This window comes from Pteropus vampyrus, unplaced genomic scaffold (genome assembly GCF_000151845.1).
Source record: "Pteropus vampyrus isolate Shadow unplaced genomic scaffold, Pvam_2.0 Scaffold737, whole genome shotgun sequence".
Classification (NCBI taxonomy): domain Eukaryota; kingdom Metazoa; phylum Chordata; class Mammalia; order Chiroptera; family Pteropodidae; genus Pteropus; species Pteropus vampyrus.
The window spans coordinates 536,297-556,645 of NW_011889518.1; the positions used below are offsets into that span (position 1 = coordinate 536,297).

At 34.4% G+C, this 20,349-nt stretch overlaps 1 protein-coding gene across 2 annotated transcripts in view; it reads left to right on the top strand.

Annotated features, from left to right (window-relative positions):
- FREM2 (FRAS1 related extracellular matrix protein 2) overlaps positions 1–20,349 on the top strand; it is a 271,893-nt gene that overhangs the window by 183,547 nt on the left and 67,997 nt on the right. For both annotated transcript variants that reach the window (XM_023526177.1, XM_011385559.2), the window contains 5 exons: positions 491–621; positions 1,988–2,146; positions 9,622–9,925; positions 11,890–12,021; positions 13,179–13,510. In XM_023526177.1, coding sequence (XP_023381945.1) covers positions 491–621; positions 1,988–2,146; positions 9,622–9,925; positions 11,890–12,021; positions 13,179–13,510 — 1,058 coding nt within the window. The remainder of the gene's footprint in view (positions 1–490; positions 622–1,987; positions 2,147–9,621; positions 9,926–11,889; positions 12,022–13,178; positions 13,511–20,349) is intronic.

Below are 20,349 nucleotides of genomic sequence, written 5' to 3' on the forward strand. Positions count from 1 at the left end.
CTATATATAAAATGTAAATACTATTCACATTCAGTAATATCTGTGATCATATTCATTTGATTTATGTTAAAATGGTTTAGAAATTCTAGGAAATAAGAGATGAGTTTGTCTGATTATATGCCAGTATTAGAACTATTGATTGTCCATTCCATAATTCAGCATTTTTTTCAAACTGAGGGTCAACAGATCAATTTAGTAGCTTATGATTAAACTTTTCTTCTAGATAAAATGAAAATATTAGAATGTAATGCATACAGTAAGAATAAGTGATTTTTTAATAATTTTTATTCCATTTTAGTCTCTCTCTCTCTCTCTCTCTCACACACACACACACACACACACACACACACACACACACACACACACACACACATACACTGGACCACACTGTAAAATGTATTTATCATTGTGGGTCACTGTGAAAAAAGCTTAACAAAAGCTTCTCATATTCTTATGTAAAAGATTTTAAATTGTGATTTTGCATTTGTAGAAATTGAATTTAAGGAGGGGGAAACCCAGCACATTGTTGAAATTGAAGTAATCTTCGATGGGATTAGAGAGATGAGAGAGGCCTTCACTGTTCACCTAAAACCCGATGAAAATATGGTAGCAGAGACACAGGTAAGTAGTAAAATGCAGATATAAATTCATGGCCAGCATTTTATCAGAGAAACTGTGTATAAGCATCACATAGTGTACAATAAAGTAATGGGACTCTACAAGCCTTATATAAAGATGTGCTTGATCCCTTTCCTTTCCTAAATAAATTTTGTTCCTATTAGATTATAGTCAAGAAATTCCTATCTTTCTTTGAAAAATCATGTTTGTATAAATGATGTTCAAGGCCTCTGAGACCAAAATGTTATAGTCCTAGCACTTTTTTTCTCTGTTTATTTAATTTACATAGTATCAGCAATCATATTTTCTTTAAGATAAACATAATTTCCACAGAATTTTGAACTTTAAGCCTAAAATAACTTTTTAAAACTAAATGATTTTAGGAACAGACCTATGTTTGTAATATCCATACTTAAAATTACTCTTTCTTTTATTTGTTTCACTATTAGTATCAGATCAAATTGGGAAAATTTCTTTCCTCAATTATTGGTTATCATTTCATAATTTTTACTACTTGATGGTATTTCTGCTATAGTGCCTTGCTTTTCTTTAAAGTGGTATTTAAAATTCAAGAAATATGGGCAGGAAATCTATTTTATAAGTCTTGATCACATAAAAAATGAGTTTTTGCTTTTTAATTTTATGGAGCATTGTATCAAACTCTGAATGAAAGGAACAGATTTACTCAAATCACTTCAAGTAATACAAGCTTCTTTTAAGAATACACCTATAAATATAGATTTGGAAACTGTGATAGTCATTGTGATAGATAATGGAAGGTTATTCAGGAGCTTAGGCAAATTTATCAGCAAGGTGTTCTGGTCACATTACCAGCAGTACATGTTCACAGATTCCTCTCCTGTCATGACTCAACTTCTTCCTTTCCCTGTACTTCAGGCTGTACTTCTGACCTCTACCCATTTAAAGCTTTGCTTTTATTTACATTCACTTTAGCATAAGCCATGCTATCACATAAACTATCTTGTCTCTGCATATCATTTAAGCTTTCTTCCCACTATGAACAAATTGACTTTCTCATGGATCTTCCACTTCACAACCCAAGACAGAGTTAGCTACTTTCATCACAATTTAGAGAAAAAAGTTGCAGCCCAAATACCTTGTGGACCACTGGCCAATCCAGGCTCCCTTGGGCTCAGATACCCTCCTCTGGTACCATAAGATATGACTAATGTGCCAAGGTCACGTGGACATGCAAACCACATAGGGCTGTCACTCTGTAGGGGCTCTGAATATGACAATTTTCATCATAATAAAACTGGAGACTTGACTGTATGGTATTGTCCTGTACAATAATAGCACCAAGAGTCAAATATTTCAATAATCACAAATAATTATCTTTTCTTTCTAGGTGACCAAAGCCATTATTTACATAGAAGAAATGAACAGCATAGCAGATGTCACTTTTCCTTCTGTCCCTCAAATTGTGTCCTTATTGATGTATGATGATGCTTCCAGAGCTAAAGAGAGTACTGGACCTGTGTCTGGATATCCTGTCATCTGTATCACAGTGAGTAGGAAATTGAGGGAAATTGTAAAATAATTATTTTATTTTATTTTATTTTATTTTTTTGACAGGTGCTCTTGAGTCCAAGAGATACAGTGCTCTCGATGGTACTACATATATGATCATTGCACACATGCTTAGTCTGTAGTTTCTTATTTTTCTTTTCCTTTTTTTAAATGCCAGTTTATTTGTTTTTTTAATAATATATATATATACACAATTTTTTAAATATTTTATTTTTTTATTTTCCCCCTCCCCACTCCCTTCTGGTAACCCTTAGTACATCTATTGCCATGAGCCTCTGTTTGTTTGTCCTGTTCATTTGATGCTTTTAGGTTTATAGTCTACATATAAGTGATATCATGTGATTTTCAACATTTCTATCTGGTTTATTTCGCTTATTATGACTATTTCAAGGTCCATCCATGTTGTTGCAAATGGAAGTATATCATCTCTTCTTATGATTGAGTCATATTCCATTGTATATATGTACCACAGCTCCTATAGCCAATCATCTATTGTAGTATACTTCGGTTGCTTCCATGTCCTGGCCACTGTGAATAATGCTGCTATGAACATCGGTGTGCAAATAACTTTTTGGATATGAGTTTCCAAGTCTTTGGGGTAAATATCTAGTAGAGGGATTGCTGAATCATATAGTAGGCCGATTCTTAATTTTTTGAGGAACCTCCATATCTCTTTCCGTAGTGGCCGTACCAATCTGCATTTCTGCCAGCAGTGGATGAGGGTTCCTTTTTCGCTGCATCCTTCTCCAACATTTGTTATTACTTGTCCTGTTGATTACAGCCATTCAAACAGATGTGAGATGGTATCTCATTGTGGTTTTGATTTGCATTTTCCTAATAGCTAGCAATGTTGAGCATCTTTTCATAAATTTGTTGACCATTTGTATGTCCTCTAGGGAGAAGTGTCTGTTCAGGTCCTCTGCCCATTTTTTGATTGAATTGTCTGTTTTTTGTTATTATTGAGTTATTGAGTTCTTTGTATATTTTGGATATTACATCCTTATCGGAGGTGTTGTTTGCAAATATATTTTCCCATTGAGAAGGTTGTCTCTTTACCTTGTTTACAGTTTCTTTTGCTGAGCAGAAGCTTTTTAGTTTGATGTAGTCCCATTATTTATTTTTGCTCTTACTTCCCTTGCCTTTGAGGTCAAATTTATAAAATCCTCTTTAAGCCAAAGGTCCTTGAGTTTCATTCCTATGTTTTCTTCTATGCATTTTATTGTTTCGGGTCTTATATTCAAGACCTTAATCCATCCAGTTTGAGTTAATTTTGGTGTGTGGTGATAGACAACAGTCTAGTATCATTCTTTCGCAGGTGGCTTTCCAGTTTTCCCAGCACCATTTATTGAAGAGACTTTTCTTATGTTTTTGGTGTTTTTATCGAAAATTATTTGCCCATATGAGTATGGGTTTATTTCTGGACTCTCGATTTTCTTCTACTTGTCCATGTGTCTGTTTTTCTGCCAATACCATGCCGTTTTGATTACTGTCACTTTGTAGTATAATTTGAAGTCAGGCAGAGTGATTCCTGTTCTTTTTGCTCAGGATGGCTTTGGTAATTCGGGGTATTTTGTGCTTCCATACAAATCTGATGATTTTTTCTTCTATTTCTTTAAAAAATGCCAATAAAATTTTGATGGGGATTGCATTAAATCTGTATAATGCTTTAGATAATATGGTCATTTTAACGATGTTGATTCTTCCAATCTAGGAACACAGAATATCTTTCCATTTCTTTGTATCTTTTTTAATTTTTTTAATAGAGTCTTATAGTTATCATTATATAGGTCCTTCACATGTTTCGTTAAATTTATTCCTAGGTATTTTAGTTTTTTTGTTGCAATTGCAAAAGAAATTATTTTTCCACTTCTTTCTCTGATGCTTCATTTTTAGAATATAGGAATGCTATGGATTTTCTAACGTTAATTGTATATCCAGAGACTTTACTGTATTTGCTTATTGTTTCTAGCAGTATTCTTGTGGAATCTTTCAGGTTTTCTATATAGAGAATCATGTCATCCACAAATTGTGACAATTTGACTTCTTCATTTCCTATTTGGATGCTTTTTATATCTTTCTCTTGCCTGATTACACTCGCTAGGACTTCCAATGTTATATTGAAGAACAGTGGCGATAGTGGACAGCCTTACCTTGTTCCTGATCTTAGTGAGAAGGTTTTTAGTTTTTCACCATTCAGTATAATTTTAGCTGAGGGCTTGTTACACATGGCCTTTATTATGTTAAGGTACTTTCCTTCTATACCGATTTTGTTAAGTGTTTTGATCATAATGAGTGCTGTATCTTGTCAAAGGCTTTTTCTGCATCTATTGATATGATCATATCATTCTTATGTTTTAATTTGTTTATGTGGTGTATCACTTTAATTGACTTGCATATGTTGAACCATCCCTGTGCTCCTGGGAAGAAGCCCACTTGATCGTGGTGAATAATCTTTTTAATATGTTGCTGTATTTGGTTCACTAGTATCTTATTTATGATTTTTGTATCTGTGTTCATGAGAGATATTGGTCTGTAATCTTCTCTTTGTGTGTTATCTTTACCAGATTTTGGTATCAAGGTAATATTCGCCTCATAAAATGAGTTGGGAAGTATTGTCTTCTCTTCAATTTTTTAGAAGAGTTTGAAAAGAATAGGCATTAAATATTCTTTGAATGTTTGGTAGAATTCACTGGTGAAGCCATCTGGTCCTGGACTTTTACTTTTGGTAGATTTTTGATAACTGTTTAAATTTCCATACTGCTGATCAGTCTATTTAGATTTTCCAGTTCTTCTTGATTCAGTCTAGGAAGATTGTATTTTTCTAAGTACTGGTCCATCTGTTCTAAGTTATTAAATTTGGCATTATATGCTTTTTTATAGTATTCTTGTATGATCCTTTGTATTTCTGCAGTGTCTGTCGTAATTTCCCCTTTTTCATCCCTGATTTTATTTGTGTCCTTTCTCTTTTTTCTTTAGGGTGTCTAGCCAGGGATTTGTCAATTTTAGTAACCTTCTCAAAGAATCAGCTCTTTGTTGTATTTATTTTTTCTATCTTTTTTGTTTTCAATTTCATTTATTTCTGCTCTAATTTTGATTATTTCTTTCCTTCTGCTGACGTTAGGTCTCATTCGATCTTCCTTTTCTAGTTTTTTTAAGATGAAGCGTTAGGTTGGTTATTTGGGCTCATTCTTGTTTTCAGAGGTAAGCCTGTAATGATATGAACTTTCCTTTTATGACCACTTTTGTCATGTCCCAAAAGTTTTGATATGTTGTATTATCATTATCATTCATTTCTATGTATCTCTTGATCTCCCTTTTTATTTCTTCTCTGATCTAGTTATTCTTTAGTAGTATGTTGTTTAATCTCCATTTTTATGTGATTTTTTCCACTTTCTTTTTACAGTTGATCTCTAATTTCAAAACATTATGATCAGGGAATATGGTTGGTGTGATTTCAACCCTCTTATATTTGTTGAGGCTCTCTCTGTGTCTCAGTATGTGATCAATCCTTGAGAATGTTCCATGTGTACTAGAGATGAATGTATAAGCAGTTGTTTTGAGATGGAAGGCTTGGTAAATGTCAATTATGTCCAGTTGGTCTAATGTGTCATTTAAGGATGTTATTTCCTTAATGATTTTCTCTTTGGATGATCTGTCTATATCTAACAGTGGAGTATTTAGGTCCCCTGATATGATGGTGTTTTTGTCTGTTTCTTCCTCTAGTTCTGTTAGTAATTGCTTTTATAATCCAGGGCTCCCTGATTGGGAGCATGGATATTAATAAGTGTTATGTCTCTTTATCATTATGAAGTTTCCCTCAGTATCTTTCTTTACCTTTTTGATTTTGAAGTCTATTTCATCTGATAATAGTACCACTACTCCTGATTTCTCTGAATGCCATTTTCTTGAAACATCATTTTCCACTCTTTCACTTTGAATCTATATTTGTCTTTGGAGCAGAGATGTGTCTCCCAGAGGGAGCATATGGTTGGGTTTTGTTTTTTGATACAACCTACAACTCTGTGCCTTTTTATTGGTGAGTTCAATCCATTTAAATTGAGGGTGATTATTGCAATATGAGGTCTTGTGTTTCTGTTTTCTTTATTTTGGTTGTCTTTTGTGGGTTTTCCCTCTGGTCCTTCTTGTTTTATGTTATATACTTTGATTCTAAATCTTTGGTGTGTGGTTACCATTATGAATATGAAAAAGATAGTTGTATCTATATAGTCGTCTATTTTCTTCTGTGTATGCCTTATCTCCATTCCCCTTTGTGAATATGGATCTTTGAATCCTCCCCTTCTCAGTCATTATTGTCTCAATTTGTCCCTATATGCTGAACATTCGTTACTATCTTGCTATAGCAAATCTCTTCTTATTTTAAGCTTATAATGCCTTGTTTGTAGTAAGGGTTGCACTTCTCTGCTTTTATCAGCCTGCTAGTCCCCTTACTCTTAATTATGTGTTTTTGCTTGTTTGTTTGTTTTGTTTTGTCATTTTGTTTTAGGTGAACTGACCTCTGTCAGTATTTCCTGTAGTGCAGGCCTCGTAGTGGAGAATTCCTTCAAATTTTGTATGTCTGGAAAGGTCTTAATTTCTCTTTCATATCTAAAGGAGAACTTAGCTGGATCTATTATTGTTGGCTGGTAATTCCTTGCATTTAATAGTTTTAATATTTGATTCCACTTCTTTATGGCTTGTAAGGTTTGTGCTGAGAATTCCGACAATAATCTAAAGGATTTTCCTTTATAGGTTATCATCTTCTTTTCCCTGGCTGCCCTGAGAATTCTGTCTTTGTCATTGATCTTTGATAATTTTAATACGGTGTGTCTTGATGAAGGCCTTTTTGGTTTGAGATAATTGGTTTTTTTATTGACTTCTTGAATTCCAAGCTCCAGCTCATTCCTTACGTCTGGGAAATTCTCGTCAACTATTTATCTGAAAATGCTTTCTAGTCCCTGCTCCTTTTCCTCCCCTTCAAGAATGCCCATTATTCTTTAGTTTCCTCTCTTGATGGTATCGGCTTTCATTATTTTTCATTCTTCGGTTTCTCCCTTCTTCCTTCTGATTTATTTCTAGATTTCTGTCTTCGATATCAATAAACCTTTCCTCTATTTGGCCGACTCTATTTCCTAAGTTTGTTATTTCATTTTTTAACTCTTTCGGTGTGTTCTTTATCTCCTGAAGGTCTATTCAGTTCTTTTTGAAGGTTTCAATCTCCTCTCTAAAGAACTCATTCTGCTCATCTAGTTGTTTTGTCAGTTCCTGAAATTGTTGATATGATTCGTTTGGGATCTCACTGAGTTTTTTCAGAAGTGCCATTCTGAATTCTCTGTCATTTAAGTCACATATTTCTATGTCTGTAAGCTCATTTCTGGAGATTTTTCTCTTTCTCTCTGAGATGTCTTGTCACCTTGGCTGTTCATGGTGTCTAATGGACTATTTCTCCACCTGGGCATTAATGGAAGTGTGTTCTGCTTTTTTTTTTTCCTCTCAGAAAGAAGATTTATTATATAATGGTCCCTAGCCTGTTGCAAGTAAGGTGTTTTTCTTTTAGTTTCCAGAAGGTGGCATCTAAGCCTCCTGGATCTCTGTTTTATATAAAGTGTTAATAATGTCTTTTTTTCCTTATAGATGTTTAATCATGCTCTCTACCCTCAATCTCAGTTTCCGTCAGTGTTATTGACAGCTTTGGTAGTGTTTGCTCAGATTCTCCTGGGGCTCCAGAGCTTTCCATCTCAGAGGGTATAGGGCGAGGGGCCTTCTGAATTGGAGGTTGGAGGCTGTCACTCAGCCTCGGTTTTGCAACTGCAGCTGGTAAAAATCAACTGTTGTTCTCTGCCATTTCCACTTTTCTGCCATCCCTGTTTCTTTGCCTTCTGCTCTAATGTTTGGGCACTGCTGCCAGCCGCGTGGAGCTCACAGCACTCTCAGGCAGGGCTGTTCAGGGAACTCGCTGCTCCTTCTCCCCTCCCCTTCCTCCTACAGGGAGCCCTGGCTGCAAGATGCAATTTCTTTGTTCCTCCCAGTCCACCACTCGGCACCCGGGGTTCTGACCTGTGGTAGCTGTTATACGCAGATCCCGCGCTCAGACATGCTAGTGTACAGTTTGGGTGTTTTTGTTGAGTTTTAGGTGTTCAGCTTATTGTTGTTTCAAGGGGAGAGATCTGGAATGTCTCTCATGCTGCCATGTTTAATCCAATCTGTCAAAATAATTATTTTAAATAATTATAAGCTTAACAATATAATATTGGCCTTGTCATGAACTAAAAGTGGGAAAATACTACAAGGTTTAAGCTTTGAACTTTGAAGAGGAAAATATAACATTAATCAAATAAAGCTCTCATTTTTCTTCCTATATCCAACAAAGGTTTATTAATTGGCGTGTACGTAGAGTGTTCTCTCATGTTATCTCAGAGTCTGTCACTCATAGAAAAATAAGGGTTGAACTCTGCACTCAAGGAAATTAAAAATAAGGAAGAGAAAGATATATAAGACTTAGTTACTATAGGACAAGATGTGATTAGTATCATGAGAATAATGCAGCTCCATGTGTGAGAGAAGGTTTGAGATGGTGAGGTAGAATTTTAGTAGTGTAAGAGAAGAGTCAGATAAGTGAAAGTCATTTCAGGAAGAAGTGATTACATCACAAGCTACATCTAGAAGACTAGCATAAAAAATAGCATAATTTAACTACACTTTTACTTGCCTATTCTTGATTCTAAATTGTAAGCTCCTTCTGAGTAAAAACTGGAACATATTTATTTTTATATCACAACAGCCCTGATATAATGACCTACATTAAATAGGTACACAATAAATGTTTATTGAATAAACAATGCAAAATAATTTGGTAACAAGTATGTTTGGTGCCAAATTTAAATGTTATGTTAATGAATGTGGACTTCGTTTGTTAACGGTTAGCAGGGAGTTCTTGCAAAGAAGAATAGCATGAAAGGAGAGGTTATGTTGAGTGTTACCATGGCAGCAGTGTGTCACTTGACTAGAAAGGCTTTGAATTAGGGAGATGGTGCTAGAAATGGGAAGGAAGTGATTGACTTAAGAAACATTACAAAAGAAAAATCAACGAAGTTCATTGATGTGCAGGGCAAGATGAGAGAGAGGAAGGAATGAGGGAAGGAGAGATGAAGGGAGAGAGAAAGAGAGAAGGAACAAAAATGATTGGACAACTCCGAGGATTCAAGAGTTGATAAAATGAATAACATTTATTTGTATTAAGTTAGAGATGGAAATACCTGTTTGAAATGCAAGATTAGAGTTCATTAAAGCTATCATGGCTAGAAATAGAAATTTAAAGTTTCCATAAATAACAAGCAGAAATGGGGAGAAAAAAGCATGAGTGAAAACACTATGATAGAGAGAACTTGAGAGGAATAATTTACACATTGTTCTATACTGTGGCCCTAACATACTTCTTTTTTTTTTTTCCTATAGGCTTGCAACCCTAAATATTCAGACTATGACAAAACAGGCTCTATTTGTGCAAGTGAGAACATCAATGACACTTTGACCCAGTACCGATGGCTGATTAGTGCACCCACTGGCGCTGATGGTGTAACCAGCCCCATGAAAGAAGTGGAGTTTGACACCTATTTTACATCATCCAAGATGATCACTTTAGACTCCATATATTTTCAGCCTGGCTCCAGAGTGCAGTGTGCGGCTCGAGCTGTGAATGTCAATGGCAATGAAGGCCTGGAGCTGATGAGCCCTATTGTAACCATCAGTAGAGAAGAAGGTAATACTTTGCCATTTTCGCATGAAGATCACTGGACTACCATGTAATATTATAAATGTCTAATTTCTGGTTATTCTTTCAAATGTAGTCCATAATACTCTATAAGTACTTGAAAATGATAACTTATTGTTGTGAAAATATTCATTAGAAAACAAATATTTTCATACCACATTTTAAAATTACTTATCACATTCCAGAGTGTTTGCTGGCATATAACAGCTTTATGTTGACAATAAGAAAAATAAGGCAAGATTCCTGTCCTGGAGGAATTCATTCTCAAGTTGAGAACACAGACAAAAGTTTAGTCTGGAGGGGGCACAGAAATGCAAAAGTAGTAATGACCCTGAGTGGGTCAGGAAAGATTTCATCAAAGAGGAAATGATTAATCTGAATCTTGAAAACAGGAGAGAAAAAAAAGCATGAGAAATGACTCATAGACACATGAAAATAACATGGAACATTCTGAGAACTACAAGCAGAGAAGTAGGAGTCATATGAGAGGGAAAGATGGGACAATGAGGAAATGAAGCAGATGGTATGCAAGGTTCAGATCTGGACAAGTTGGCTCATATGCAAGGCAAAGCCACTCTGAGCTGGTTGTTGGATGAGTAGGAGTTTGCTGGAGACAAAAAGGGAAGGACAGTCTATGTAGAGAAGTACCTAGGAGTGCCCAGACCTTGTTATGAGGGAGGTTGTATTCAGGGCTGGATCCTAGATACTTTGGGGGTGGAGAATAGGATATGGTTAAAGATAACAATGAAAAGACAGGAATTCTGCTTTGTAAATCAATCCTTCACTCTGCATAAGGATTTTTTAAATAACTGTCTATTTATAAGATTCTATTTCTAAAACTTCCATTTGCATACAATGCTTTCAAAGCATAATTGTTGCATAAATAAAGGTTATATGTACCACCTCCCACCATTATATAGTAAGGAGCAATATTTGTTGATATCTTGTATAGTAAACATGCTCTTTGATTAGGATTAAAATAAATGATGTTTTTAATTTTTTCTTAAAACCAAACTACTGAGTACCCTTCTTAATAAAACAGATAGCCTACATGCTGAGACTGCCTCCAATTTCATTGCTATCTTAATAAATCCTATTTCCTCTGTTTTGTACAAGCAGGAAGGAAGTTATATATTACCTAGGTCTCTTAAAATTGTAATTTAACATCTTGATTCCCTCCATGATATTAAAATGAAAACGTCACAATTCTCTTAAAGCAAACATTAAGGAAGATTTTCATGTCAAATTTCTTGAGAGTCATTGAGAGATAGATAGATGATAGATTAGATGATAGAGATAGTGGTGATGATGATAGATGATTAGATGATGATGATGATGATGAAAGATGATAGACAGATATATGATTGATAGATATAGATAGATGATAGATGAGACAGAGAGAAAACAAGTTATAATTTATAATACATATATTGTAAGAAATTATATATAGAGAGCAAACTATACATTTTGCTCTCTGATTCTAAGGAGACATTCGTTTTTGTTTTTTAAAAAAAGCACATTTTTAGTTTTATTTGCTTGTAAGTAATGTATATTTTATAACTAGTCATACTATTCTAGGTTAAACATCAAATTCACTCAAAATACACTTACTTTTTTTCTATTGGCTTTCAATCATTCTTACTGTGTCTGTTCACACTTTGTTGATATAATCATAATCTAGAATGTCCAGCACATATTAAATCAAATTGAACAACAACTGTTGTTTTTCAAACTTTATAAAATGCCCAAAATGTTAAGAAGTAGGCACTAAACTGTCTGCTGTGATTTTTGCTCACATCATCTTTTTCTGCTTCCTTATGTTATCTACTCTCGGCAATGCCTTAGTCCAAAGAGAATTTTAAAGGACACAGAAAAATTATAGTGCCTATTTAAAAAAATATTTTCAAGTGTTGTCTATTATCTTCTTTTAGCATAAATATGTTCATTTTTAGGTCTTTGTCAGTCCCAGGTGCCAGGGATAGTGGGAGCAGAGCCGTTCTCAGCTAAGTTGCACTACATGGGCCCCGAGGACCCAGAGCATACAAACCTTGTCAAGCTCACAGTCATGATGCCACACACAGATGGTAGGTACCTTGGATAAGGAAATCCGTGGGAGTGGTTTGGGATCCTCATTACCTGATTTATTTTACTGAATACTCTAAATAACCAACCAGACAATAAGAGCTCAGTTTGCAACTTGAACTTCAAGCCTTTCTGCTTCAACTGTTTCTGCTTTCTTTCTGCCTATTTTTTAAAGTCTGACAATTTAAGCATTCTCTAAAATTAGATAAATTTAAAAGATGTCCAAACACTATGAAACAAAACATTAACATGCTGGCTTTTATGAAATAGCACAAATGTGTCTTCAAAACTCTTGAACTTGGACTTACAATAAAGCATTTTAGCATCTCAATGCTCACCTTCAACATGTATTTGCTATTTCCTAACTTTAGTTTTATAAATCCCTCCCAATATTTATTGCAATCACATTAAGACATTTCCTAAGCAACAAAATGAAATTTAAAATGCAACTAACAGTATTATATATTGTGTTCACTTTCTCTGAGTACAGAAGTGTGGCCAGGATTTGTGAGTCAATAACTTTATCCAGACTTTATGAACATTTCCCCATATACAGAAGACATTTTCAAGTCAGAGTCCACTCACTTCACTTTATACCTGAATAAATTGTTAATATCAATTTTATTATTTGATTGTTAATTATATGTTAAGTAGCTAAGGGGGAAAAAAAACCATTAGGTACTGTTAGGAACTACACAGTAGAATCTACCTCCCATAGGAAAAGGATGTTATTCTGCTTTGTCCGCTTATTACAAATCCAAGTTTGTGTTGTTGGAGAGTGAGGGTGTGTGAACAGGAATCTGTATCTCCTTGTTTTACAGCATAACATTGGTCCCACATTTGACTACCCTATCTCTAGGCTCATTTTAGATGTGTAACTCAAGTGTGCAAACAGCTGAGGAGAGACCCATCAGGTGAAAAAGAGATCTATAACAGTAAGAGAATAAGGGCAAAAGAGTCAAATAATATCTTAGTATCATTATGAATATAGCTTTAATGTTAATTCCCAATACCCTCAGGGGTCTTAGGACACCACTTCAATAAATCACTGCTCTACAGTATTTTATAAGACTTGTCTTCTCAAGAGATAAAGAAAATATAATGTTCTAAGTCCTTTGCTATTAGTGAGAATGCTAACAATGATTACAATTTCTTGTAGGCATGCTCCCCATGATCTCCACTAAAGAGCTTTCCAACTTTGAGCTCACCCTCAGTCCTGATGGCACAAGGATCGGAAACCACAAGTGCTCGAACCTTTTGGATTATACTGAAGTGAAGACCCATCATGGTTTTTTGACTGATGTTAAAAAAAATCCAGAAATAGTTGAAGAGATGTATCCTTACCAGTACAGCTCATCTATCAGAGGTTCTAGTACCTTACGATTCTACCAAAACCTGAACCTAGAGGCCTGTTTGTGGGAGTTTGTTAGCTACTATGACATGTCAGAACTTCTCACTGACTGTGGAGGCACCATTGGAACAGATGGACAGGTATGAATTTTTAACATCTGAGCTTCGGTCACTGGTAAACCAATTGATTTTGTTCAGTTACATAGATTTGTACTAAATCCCAACTTCAGTTTTACATCTTGATGATGTAGGTCATTAGGTACAAGAGAGACCAAATAATTGGTATAGGTGGTGTGAAAATCCATGTCTATTTTTGGAACAATGTATCAAAATATATGTCTTTTTTAGCAATGCTCCAACTCTGCTCTGATATTAAAATATCCAAATACTAATTACTCTTCAAAGTATACATAATCATTTTTTGTAGATGCCAGTGATGTTTCATTAATCATCTAGTATAAAGATTTACAATCCTCAGGGTCAGTCTAGTTTTTCTCCCTTCTTACTTTCTTCTTCCTTTACCTTCTATCTTTCTCTTCTATCCCATTTCTCTTTTCTTTCTAGTTTTCTTCTCTTTTCCTCCCTCCCTATTTCATTTCTCCATCACAAATATAGTCAAAAGTATTTTCATTGAAAGCTCATTATTATTTCTACTCTACAATCAATAATTCATCTTCATACACAGACAGACATTAACTCATAAAATACACACACACATACACACACAGCCCTCCCCCCTCCATTATCAACAAAGTTGTTAAAAAAGATAAGGAAGGTCTTCATTAGTGGTTATAATAGAGAATATAAATTATGTAGGGTGTAGTTTAGAATTGTAGTATTTGAACTAAAGCAATGCTCTGTTCTAGCTGTACTGAAGAAAGAGTTTATATAAATAGGCTTATACATTACTATAGTGAATCATAACCAGGATATATGATGTTTTTCAAGATTTAGCCAAGATGAAGCTGGATTTTTTTATTCTATATTCCTAAAGTGTTAAAATATAAAACAAGTAGTAGCAAAAGAAAAGTAGATAACTCACTATCACTTTCATCACAGAACAAAACTGTAAAACTTAGCAAGTTTAGCTGGTGTCGATGTTGAATGGCAGCCATGTATTATGTCTGGAAACTATTAGACCCAAGGGTAATGAGACATTATTTCAACCATCTCTTCTAGAAGCAGCAAAATATTCAAAAATTTGCATAGATTAGTAAAAATATCAAATAAGAACACCAAGAGAAAGACAATGTGGAACAGTGGAATATTCCAACCTGCACACTGGAATCAAGCAAATGTAGACTTAAATTTGGCTCCAATATTTTCTAGCTATGTGTCCTTGAGCAAATTACTTAAGCCCTCATAAGTGTTACTTCCTCAGGTTCCTCTTCCCAACCTGTCTTTACCATCTGAAAAAAAATACATGAAGGAAAAAAGTCCTATCCCCAAAATAAAAATAAAGACTCATATTAACAAATTTACTTCAACCTTTTTCTTTATATTAAAAATTCTCTGGTTACTTTAGCTCTTCCTCACAGTTTTTTTTTTTTTTCAATTTGTTATTTAATCAATTCTTTTCTTTCTTGTCATTCTTGTCTCAGGATCTTTCTTATATCTCAGGATCTATTTGCATAAACAAAATTAGCTATAGTCATAAGATTACATTTGTTCTAGCTCTTATTAAAGACACTTTGTACCGCGGACCTTCTCTGTGGCTCTTATCTAGTTTATAGCCTGTTTTCATCCTCAAGAATGTTTTCTATCTTCTCTGGCAGCATTTTTCCACCTTTAATATATGCAACCTAGATAGCATGCTCTGGTGAAAAACCTGCACTTACTTGCTGAAGCCTTATCCTGTTATGCACGCCCAATGTATCAAGGGTATTTTCAAAACAAATTCTGCCCACTATCGTGTTCATCTCTCCGGCCAAATCTCATTATCTAGTAGTACTAACAATAACAATAATGATGATGGCATTTATTTAATGTTTAATATGTGTCTGCCATTCTTCTAACTATTTTACATATTTCTACATATTCCTATCCTCACAATAACACTCTGAGAAAAGTACTAATTTTGTCTCCTTTTTAGAGATGAGAAAGTTGAAGCAATGAGATTTCAAATAACTTGCCCATGTTCATGTCTTTTATAAGCCTGTGCTCTTAACAACATCATGGTACTTATACGGACATTTAATTGAATTAAAATGTCATTTAATTTGGCGACTATGAGGAATGGATATGGTCACATATGCAATTGCAAGAAAGGCAAATAAACTTTTTCCTTTGTTCTGGGTACAAGAATGCTGTCCAACAGCAGTCATGAAAATGTGTACCAGATTCTATTCCCACCCACTGTTGGTAAAATTTTTCAAATGCATGTCTTAACAGTGGACTACACCTTTATCTGAGTACGGGAAGATCAGATTGAAATGAAAACATACTTTACGAGACAACACCTGAACATTGGGGAACACATTCTACTTTAGAATTTCATAATCTTTATGAACTTTTACATTTCTGCATTTAGAATGGAAAAAATTGGCAAGAGTAAAGGTAAATAATGAACATGGGCTAAATGTCTTCATAGCTGCTTCATAGATTTGACTACGTCATTAAACAAAAGGAAGCCAATGCTGATCTATTTGTTCTCTAATTCCACACAGACCTGGAATAATTGTCTCTTTACATTGTTGATTGGATAATTTCCAATCATCTAATAGATGTTAATTTCCTTTTTTTAGTCCTTTCCTTTTTTTTTTAACAGTAAGACATATATATTTTTTCACTGTGTGTTCACCTCCCATTGTTAGATTTCTTTCTGTCACCACATATTTGACCCCATTTACCCATCTACCTATCCCCTCACCACTCCTCGCTGGTAATAACTAGTGTATTGTCTATGTCCATGAGTCTCTGTTTGTTTGTCCTGTTCATTTGGTGCTTTTAGGTTTATATACCACGTATAAGTGATATCATATGATTTTCAAATTTTTCTGTCTGACTTATTTCACTTAGCATGATTATCTCGAGGTCCATCCAGGTTGTCGAAAATGGCAGTATTTCATCTCTTCTTATGGCTGAGTAATATTCCATTGTATGTATGTATATACATATACTCCAAAGCTTCTTTATCCAATCATCTATTGTAGGACACTTTGGTTGTTTCCATGTACTGGCCACTGTGGAAAATACTGCTATGAACATCGGTGTGCAAATATCTTTTTGAATATGAGTTTTCAAGTCTTTGGGGTAAATACCCAGTAGAGGGATTGCTGGATCATATGGTAGATCAATTCTTAGTTTTTTGAGGCACCTCCATACTGTTTTCCAGAGTGGCGGTACCAATATGCAGTCGCACCAGCAGTGTATGAGGGTTCCTTTTTCTCTGCATCCTCTCCAGCATTTGTTATTACTTGTCCTGTTGATTACAGCCATTCAAACAGATGTGAGATGGTATCTCATTGTGGTTTTAATTTAATAAAAGATGCTCAACATCACTAGCATTTCCCTAATAGCTAGTGATGTTGAGCATCTTTTCATAAATTTGTTGGCCATTTGTATGTCTTCTAGGGAGAAGTATTTGTTCAGGTCCTCTGCCCATTTTATGATTGAATTGTCTGTTTTTTGTTATTATTGAGTCGTTGAGTTCTTTGTATATTTTGGATATTACACCCTTATCAGAGGTGTTGCTTGCAAATACATTTTTCCATTGGGATGGTTGTCTCTTTACATTGTTGATGGTTTCTTTTGCTGAGCAGAAGCTTTTTAGTTTGATATAGTCCCATTTATTTATTTTTGCTTTACTTCCCTTGCCTTTGAGGTCAAATTCATAAAATTCTCTTTAAGCCTAAGGTCCTTGAGTTTCATTCCTGTTTTCTTCTATGCATTTTATTGTTTCAGGTCTTATATTCAAGACTTTAATCCATTCATTTTGAGTTAATTTTGGTGTGTGGTGATAGACAACAGTCTAGTATCATTCTTTCACAGGTGGCTCTCCAGTTTTCCCAGCACCATTTATTGAAGAAGCTTCCTTTCTCCACTGTTGTTTTTGGCTTTTTTGTTGAAAATTATTTGCCCATATAAATATGGGTTTATTTCTGGATTCTTGATTCTGTTCCACTTGTCCATATGTCTGTTTTTCTGCCAATACCATGCTGTTTTGATTGCTGTCGCTTTGTAGTATACTTTGAAGTCAGGCAGAATGATGCCTCCAACCTCATTCTTTTTGTTCAGGATGGCTTTGGCAATTCAGGGTCTTTTGTGCTTCCATACAAATTTGATAATTTTTTTTCTATTTCTTTAAAAATGCCAATGGGATTTTGATGGAGATTGCATTAAATTTGTATAATGCTTTAGGTAATATGGCTATTTTAACTATGTTGATTCTTCTAATCCAAGAACATAGAATATCTTTCCATTTCTTTGTATCTTCTTCGATTTCTTTTAATAGAATCTTAAAGTTTTATTATATAGGTTCTTCATTTGTTTTGTTAAATTTATTCCTAGGTCTTTTATTCTTTGTGTTGCAATTGTAAAAGGAATTATTTTTTCCACTTCTTTTTCTGACTTCATTATTAGAGTATAGGATATGGATTTTTGAACACTGATTTTGTAGACAGAGACTTTATTGTACTTGCTTATTGTTTCTAGTAGTGTTCTTGTGAAGTCTTTAGGGTTCTTATATAGAGAATCATGTCATCTGCAAATAGTGACAATTTGACTTCTTCGTTTCCTGTTGGATGCCTTTTATATTTTTCTCTTGCCTGATTGCATGCGCTAGGACCTACAGTGTTATATAGATTTACAGTGGCGATAGTGGACAGCCTTGCCTTGTTCCTGATCTTAGAGGGAAGGTTTTTAGTTTTTCACCATTAGTATAATGTTGGCTGAGGGTTTGTCACATATGGCCTTTATTATGTTAAGGTACTTTCCTTCTATACTTATTTTGTTAACTGTTTTGATCATAAATGGATGCCATATCTTGTTGAAGGCTTTTTCTGCATCTATTGATATGATTATATGATTCTTATGTTTTGATTTGTTTATGTGGTGTATTTCATTAATTGATTTGCATATGTTGAACCATCCCTGTGCCTCTGGGATGTAGCCCATTTGATTGTGGTGTATAATCTTTTCAATATGTTGCTGTATTTGGTTCACTAATAATTTATTTAGGACTTTTGCATCTGTGTTCATGAGAGATCCTGGTCTGTAGTTTTCTTTTTTTGTGTTATCCTTATCAGGTTTTGGTATCAGGGTAATATTGGCCTCATAAAATGAGTTGGGAAGTATTGCCTCCTCTTCGATTCTTTGGAAGAGTTTGAGGAGAATAAATATTAAATCTTTGAATGTTTGGTAGAATTCACTGGTGAAGCCATCTGGTCCTGGACTTTTACTTTTGCTAGGTTTTTGATAACCGTTTCAATATCCAAACTGTTGATCGGCCTATTTAGATTTTCCAGTTCTTCTTGATTCAGTCTAGGAAGGTTGCATTTTTCTAAGTACTAGTCCATTTCTTCTGGTTATTAAATTTGGTGTTATATACTTTTTTATAGTATTCTTATATGATCCCTTGTATTTCTATGGTGTATGTCGTAATTTCCCCTTTTTCATCCCTGATTTTGTTGATTTGTGTCTTTCTCTTTTTTCTTTGGTGAGTCTAGCCAGAAGTTTGTCAATTTTATTCACCTTCTCAAAGAACCAGCTCTTTGTTGCATTAATTTTTCTATTGTTTTTGTTTGTTTGTTTTCAATTTCATTGAATTCTGCTCTAATTTTGATGATTTCCTTCCTTTTGCTGACTTTAAGCTTCATTTGGTCTTCCTTTTCTAGTTTTTTGTTTTTTGTTTTTTTTAACATGAAGCATTAGGTTGTTTATTCAGGTTCATTCTTGATTTTGGAGATAGGCCTATAATGATATGAATTTTCTTCTTATAACTGCTTTTGCCATGTTTCAAAAGTTTTGATATGTTGTATTATCATTATCATTCATTTCTATGTAGGCTCGATTTCTCTTTTTATTTCTTCTTTGTGGTATGTTGTTTAATCCCCATATATTTGTGGTTCTTCCTGCTTTCTGTTTGCAATCTTTAGTTTCAAGGCATTATGATCAGAGAATATGGTTGGTATGATTTCAACCCTCTTATATTTGTTGAGGTTCTCTCTGTGTCCCAGTATGTGGTCAATCCATTAGAATGTTCCATGTGCACTAGAGATGAATGTATAAGCAGTTGTTTTAAGATGAAAGGCTCTGTGAATATCAATAATGTCCAATTGGTCGAATGAGTCATTTAAGGATGTTATTTCCCTATTGATTTTCTGTTTGGATGATCTGTCCATATCTGACAGTGGAGTATTTAGGTCCCCTACTATGATATTGTTTTAGTCTTTTTCTCCCCCTTTAGTTCTATTCGTAAATGCTTTATATATTTCGGGGCTCCCTGATTAGAAGCATAGATATTAATAAGTGTTATGTCTTCTTGATGCATGATTCTCTTTATCATTATAAAGCATCAGTATCTTTCTTTATCTTTTTTATTTTGAAGTCTATTTCATTCGATATTATACTACTGCTCCCACTTTTCTCTGAATGCCATTTGCTTGAAATATCATTTTCCAACCTTTTACTTTGAGTCTATATTTGTCTCTGGAACTGAGATGTTTCTCCTGGAGGCTTCATATTGTTGGATTTTGTTTTCTGATCCAATATGCAACTCTATGCCTTTTTATCTTTTTATTGGTGAGTTCAGCCCATTTACATTTAGGGTGATTATTGAAATATGAGGTCTTCTTATAGCCATTTTATCTTTTGCTTTCTAGTAGCTCGATGTTTCCATTGCTTCCTTGTCCTTGTGTTTCTATTTTTTTTATTTTGGTTGTGTTTTGTGGGTTTTCCCTCTGGTCCTTCTTGTTTTATGTTATATAACTTCATTTCTGACTCTATGGTGTGTGGTTACCATTATGAATATATAATGGATA